Here is a 6,372-nt window from a genome sequence, read left to right as displayed (position 1 = left end):
AAGTGAGGTTAAGACTATTTTCTAGATCATGGTATTTTCCATTTGGAAGCTCTAGATAAGCATCACAGATTACTATCATTAGAGCCTTCTATTACAGTTAATACTAATAGAAATAAATATGCATCAAAGTTTATTTCCAAGGTATTCCCTTTTCCTTTTTTTCCTTTCTAATAGAATAAACAGCAAATTCTTATGTCTCAACCAAATCATCGAATGATCTGCCCAAATTTCAGGACAAACTTGTCCAAGTTCAGTCACCTAGAACTCATGAAGCTATGTGCATGAAGCTATCCGCATTTCAAAATCAGTTTTTGGATGATCCAACAAAAATCACATGGTAATGGTGAGGATGCATCACCAATAATAAATAATCACTCAAATGCACCTCTAAGAAATACAAATCTTAAAGGAGCAACTTCATGTTATTCCTGTCAGTGTCAATATATTCTAGGAATAGCCGTTTGTACTTACAATGGAGGTTCTTTCTTCCTCCAGACCTCTTTGTGCTGTCAATGGCATTTTTGTCCTTGAATATACAATGGATTCAGTTGGCTAATCTCATTGCAATTCAATCATGTCCACACGGATGTACTTCGAGAAAACCAACCGGATAAAGAGAGATGAACGGCCACACTAGCAAATAGAAATGCAACTCCAGCAGAAAAAAAAAAGAGCTTTGTTTTGCCTTGCATCTTTTCATGATGGTCTGGTCATTGTTTGTAGCTAGAACTTCCAACCTTGCTGGAAAGCAATGCCTTATCCTTTGAACTGGTACTTAACACAGTTTCACTGTTGCTTGATTGGCTGTCTGCAACTCCGGGTCTCATCCAGATTTTTATGTGTCCCTCTCGACAAACAGTAAGTACCGATTCCTGGGTAAAAATTAAGCCCGAGAGAGGTTCAGTGTGAACACGATGAGCAACCAGTGGTGAGATTTTTGGAATATCTCGAATGCTAGGGGCAGCTTGCAGGGTACCCAATGGGCATACATTGTCCCAGTGGGAAGATTGGCTACCGGTACTGTAAGTGGGAGACCCACCAGGAGGGCCTCTACGCAATGGCACTACAATTTCATCCATTTCCAGGTCCCACAATAACAATTGTGTGTCCTACACATAAGGCAATAGTGAGATGTGAAGATATTGCAGGTGCTGCAAGGGAGCATAGTGTTTAAAACAAAAAGGAATAATATAGATTATAGGATATGGTACACATAAAGCTTCATCAAGTTTATTCTCCACCTGATTCAAGTCTAATATATTAATGCTTAAAACCTTCAGCCATTCATCCCACTTCAACAGGAAAGATCGAATTACTTGCTGATTGTCCAAACAGAAAAAGAAAATATCTAAAGAAACCTTTTCTTTTGGTGTGTGTGTGTGTGTAGGTTGCATGGTTGGGGCTATGTAAATGAGGGTTTTTTCATTCTCCCTTTTTTTCTCCCTTTTCCCACATGTAAAAGGAAACAGTAAAGGCAGAAGATAAAAATAACTAGCTTTATAACTATGTTCCTTGACCACAAAATGTTTTGGTATGACAGAATGACATTCCACAAATATGAAAGCCATCCATTCATCAAGAATATTCTCGAAATACCCCTGATTCTTTGCCAATATGTTCGGGCTTTCATCATCAGTCTCCACTTTTCTCCATTTGTATGCTAACTGAAAATGATATTCTTCATATTAGCTGTTCAAGATGCTATTTAAACAAACACCTAAAGTAAGTAACCTATAATGTATAGTAACTGATACAGACCTATAGTTTCATACAGTTAGAAATTTCCTATAATCTATACTCAATCCACGTGCTACTATATCACCAGTAATCCTTCCTGGAAACAGCCAACTGGTGCATAGGTAGACAAAGGAGGCAAGTGCTAGCTCTAGAAATGTTGCTTCAACAACATATACGTAAGTGCGAGGCATCTATAACTTGCAGAAGCTAGGCATTTTTGGAACATAACAGTTGAATCCACATGAACACAATCAAGAAACAATCAAAACAAAACCATGGGAAAACACAGCATCGAGATCGGAATTACAATAATTAGGACAGTCATTATTTGGACCAGACTAACAACATCTATATACCTGACCAACAGAACCAAACCGGTACATCACAGTCTCCCCTGTGCCATCAGAATTAGGTGATGACCAATACGAATCAAACGCCACTCCACTAACCTGCCAGCACCATTTAGAAAGAAATGAGTACAGAGCCACCATCACACACAACAAATACACAGGAGCCTCCGTCATAAGATAAGAATCTCACCCATGAGTTGTGCCCCTCACCCCATGCGACGACCTTCCGATCTTCCATACTCCAAACTTGAACCAAGTCATCTTCACCTCCAGTCAGAATATATTTCCCATCCATACTGTTCAGTGGACGTTGTTGTCAATAACAAAATTTGTTTTCTCAAAAAGAAATAAGTTGGATATTATATAAAAGAATGGAATGTGACAAATTGATACTCTAGATAGCACAAGCTTAAAAAGTTTAAGAAAAAGAGCACCTCCAAGCACAGCATAGTAGAGCACCATAATAACTTTTGCCACCACATACGAGCTGTTCTTTTGAATAGTCAAAAACTCGCAGATAACCTGCGCTCAGCATATGAAAAAGAGAAAAAAACTTAAGTTCCAACAAAGTAGACATAAAAAATCCATAAAATGCAAATTATTTCAATTTGACTTGGTACCATCTCTTCCAACAGTTGCTAAGTACAACCCATCAAAGGAGAAAGCAATGCTATTAATTGAACCTTGACAAACATGCCATCTTGCAATGGGGTTACTCTGCAAGCAAATAGTGGCAAGTCAACAAACAAACAATACGCGGAAAGATGGGAGTAAAAAGTATATGGCTTCCTCAATGATGCCAAACAACAGTCAGACTAATACCAATTATGGTGCTAAGATAGGTCCTATCTTGCCACTTATCAAGACTAACATGGCATAACTGTAACAAAGAAAAAATACATATACATGCCCACAGGCAAGCACAAGACTAAATTATTTCTTTTTCTCATCCACATAACACATTGCCTGCTTCTAAATGTGTTTAGTTTGAGTATGAATGATTAATGTGGGTTCCTATTAGAACTACTTGCAGCTCACCAAGATATGTGGCTGTCAATTCACATTTTGACAATCTAGATCATGCACACCTCAGCAACACATGCATCATCTAAATTTAAACAGAATGTTGTCTGGCTAGAACTTAGAAGTGCATATAGTGAATAATAAGCCATAAGCAATGTAGCACCTACCATACAATATGCAGAATGATTAGCGTACTCTGGCTTTAGATAATAGTTCTAAAATAAAGACTACCAATTTTCAGGAAGCATACACAAACAAGAAAGTCTAAAATAGTTTTCTAAAATAAACAATGACCAGTACCTTACTGTAACGTGCATGCGCAACAGAAAATTGAGTTTGGTCTTTGATAACAGAGAATGAAGAATCACCAGCACCATCCTTGTTCTAGAGGGGAAAAGAACAATAGAGAAGAAAAAATAAAAAACTTAAAAAACAACTTACTGCATACAACATCATGAAATTTGTAAGCTGTACCCCCAGAGTGAAAAAAGCCTTCTGTAATCATTGAAACTTGCCTTTTCATACACGTACATATTTCCATCAGCATGAGCAACCACAAAAGCACCATCCCCTCCAGGAACCCATGTGATACTAGTACAGCGACTGCTGGAAACAAAAAGCATCATAGTAAACATCAATTCAAGATAAAAACTATTAGTCACAAAAGTCAGTTGCCTCCTTTATCATCCCGAGGGGAAGCCCAAGAGCAAACCAATTTTTAAAAATAGCAGCAGAAGACCAATTACAAGTCAAATTTAGCTAACGAGGTTCACAACCAACTCAGTTGCTGACTTTATGTGGGTAGCATTGATACCTTACAAGTACAGCTCAAATATTGAAGATCAAAGAGAGAACAAAGGAAGCACTCTACAGCAAGGTCTCAAGGTGGATGGAAAATTAAATTTATGAGTGACTGAAAAGGCAACATTGCCCCTGTAAAACAACAAAAATAAATTCCAGAAAAAGATATTTTCATGGTAATTAAATGGCACAAGCTATACATGCACCATTTGAAAGAAAAAGTAAGCCATATGATGTCATAGAAAACTATCTTGCTCCAAGCCATAGGGTATTACAATCTATCCTCACACCATCCTAGAAGCAGAACGCATAAAGCAGAAAGGCGTAAAACGAAACATCTTGGACGTGGAAATTTAAAAAAGAAAACTCTAATGGTGAAGATAGGTCGAAAGAGTCAAACTTCTAGAAAGTCAGAAAATGTATAAAGGATGTATTAATCTAAATCTTGCCTGTTATTGACAGAGCCATCTTTATTGTAATGCTGTGCCCCAACAAGCTTCTTTCCAACGTCCTGTAACTGCTGTCTCAATGACACCGTGTAAACTACAATAAAACACACAGAACACATAAATTTGCAGCGTTTAAACCTTGGAACTAAAACTGCCAATTAAAACAAGCTAAAAAGGATTACCATCACCAGAATTCAACCCGATAAGCAAATCATGCCCATCCTTGGCCTCCTGATCAAATGCATGGCAGACAGGGTTCGAATTACTGAAATGGATAGACTTTATTGGATCCTACATTAAACACCAAGATTCTTAAAATACCACCATGGATAACCCTTCCCATTCATCAAAAACCTTAACAAAAATTGCTAAATTACCTTATCTTGAGAATTCAAATCACTTATAAAAATAGTATCACCGACATTGAAGATTAAATATGTTCCTTTCCCATCAAAATTTGTATTAGTCATTGAATTACTTGAACTCGAAGCACCCAATGACCCCATCCTACTAGTACTACTAACACTTTTACCCCCACCATTCCCTCCAACAAAGCCAAGTGCACGGCTCCCATTCCCAGATCCTAGCCACCTCGCTGCTGCTGATCTTACCCCACTGCTAGCACTGAAGCTGGATGATGGAGCTGTCGGAGTTGACGGAGCTGGCTTGTCCTTCAGATGCGCTAGGGTAACCTGACAACAATCTTAATCAAATATAATCCTAGAAAACCAATACTGAAACATAAGTATAACATGAAAAATATTGAAAATTGACTTTATAAATATGGGCATTGATTTAAAGTATTTAAAATTCAATATTTTAACAATGCTCTATAACATTGATGATACAAAATAACCTAATAAATTCGGTGCTTCAAACTAATGGGTATTAGTTAAAACCCCTATACTTACTAATAAATTGGAAATGCTCTCATTATATAATTATAAAATTTAAGTATCAAAAACTCCAAAAAGAAATCTCATACTACAAAAAAGACCAATTTAAAGTTATATCAAAAGGTGAGTCTTGATCAAAACCCCGAAGGAAAGGCCAAAAAATAAGATTTTTGTCAATAATTTAAGAAAATGGGCACTCGAAAGAAAATTAAAATAAAAACCCTAGAAATTTGAGGTTACCTGAGTAACAGTTTTGCCATGAGCATAGTGAAGAAGGCCAGAAGGGTGAGTCTTTTCATAGTGAAGCTTATACCGACCTTCCGGGGTCTTAAAATAAGTCTTCAAACCCGGCGATTGAGCGTTCGCCGATGAGGATGATGTCGAAATCATACCGTTTGCTGTGTTGATCATGGCGTCTCTTGTCAAACACCCGAGAACATCTGATCATGACACTCTAGGGTTTCTTTTTTTCTTCTTCCTTTTCTTCTCAATTTTGAATTTTTCTTAATTCCCAAGACAGAAGCAATAAAACCCAACAACAAAAAACAAAAAGAAGCAAACAAGCCTTTCCTTTCTTGTTCTTCAATGGTTACGGGGATCACAGAAGGAAGGTGAGAGAAAGGGGAGGGATCCTATGTGGTTGCGGCTTATGAGAAGTTTTTTCAGTTTTTAATGGCCTGCCTGTAATCTGGGTTTTGTTTTTTCCTTTTTATTTCGATTTTGATTTTTGATGAAGGGAAGAGGTTTGACTTTTGGGGGAGATTCGGGAAAGTCAACGAAATGGACGGTGGAGATGAGGTGCGAGGCTTGAAGAAAGTGTCTTCCTGACTTTGAAGTTATAAACTGATAGAGGCTGGGGAGAAGTGAACGAAGAGAAAATGGGGGAACTTCCTTCTGTTTGTGTGAGTTTGAGATTTGGTATTTATAGTCTGATTTTCAGCTCCAAATGCCTCTGGGGCCTTCAAACCTTAATCTCGCTAATTACACTATGCCTTCAGCTCTTTTTTTAAAATTTTTTTAATGATATTTTTATAAATATTTTGTGAAAAAGGAAAGATTCAAAAGTACATATAAAGGCCATGTTAAGGATATCCTGGTCAAGTTCATTGTGGGCAT

General features: G+C 37.4%; 1 protein-coding gene across 2 annotated transcripts; it reads right to left on the bottom strand.

The window, feature by feature from the left end:
• Positions 1 to 278: 278 nt before the first annotated feature.
• Positions 279 to 6,159, bottom strand: LOC110420359 (Transducin/WD40 repeat-like superfamily protein). 2 transcript variants are annotated; one of them, XM_021433644.2, is made up of 11 exons: positions 5,497 to 6,159; positions 4,738 to 5,052; positions 4,543 to 4,651; positions 4,361 to 4,454; positions 3,626 to 3,716; positions 3,411 to 3,494; positions 2,708 to 2,804; positions 2,522 to 2,609; positions 2,278 to 2,383; positions 2,094 to 2,186; positions 279 to 1,109 (listed from the first exon to the last, which is right to left on the bottom strand). In XM_021433644.2, the coding sequence occupies exons 1-11, from the start codon at positions 5,665 to 5,667 to the stop codon at positions 711 to 713; spliced, it is 1,647 nt and encodes a 548-aa protein (XP_021289319.1). In that variant the 5' UTR covers positions 5,668 to 6,159; the 3' UTR covers positions 279 to 710. The 2 variants fall into 2 exon arrangements, with proteins under 2 accessions (XP_021289319.1, XP_021289320.1); XM_021433645.2 differs by having other exon boundaries at positions 3,626 to 3,713.
• Positions 6,160 to 6,372: the final 213 nt, after the last annotated feature.

Source organism: Theobroma umbraticum, unplaced genomic scaffold (genome assembly GCF_002168275.2).
Source record: "Theobroma umbraticum cultivar Fairchild unplaced genomic scaffold, ASM216827v3 scaffold_86.0, whole genome shotgun sequence".
NCBI lineage: Eukaryota > Viridiplantae > Streptophyta > Magnoliopsida > Malvales > Malvaceae > Theobroma > Theobroma umbraticum.
This window is presented reverse-complemented; position numbering and strand designations above follow the sequence as displayed.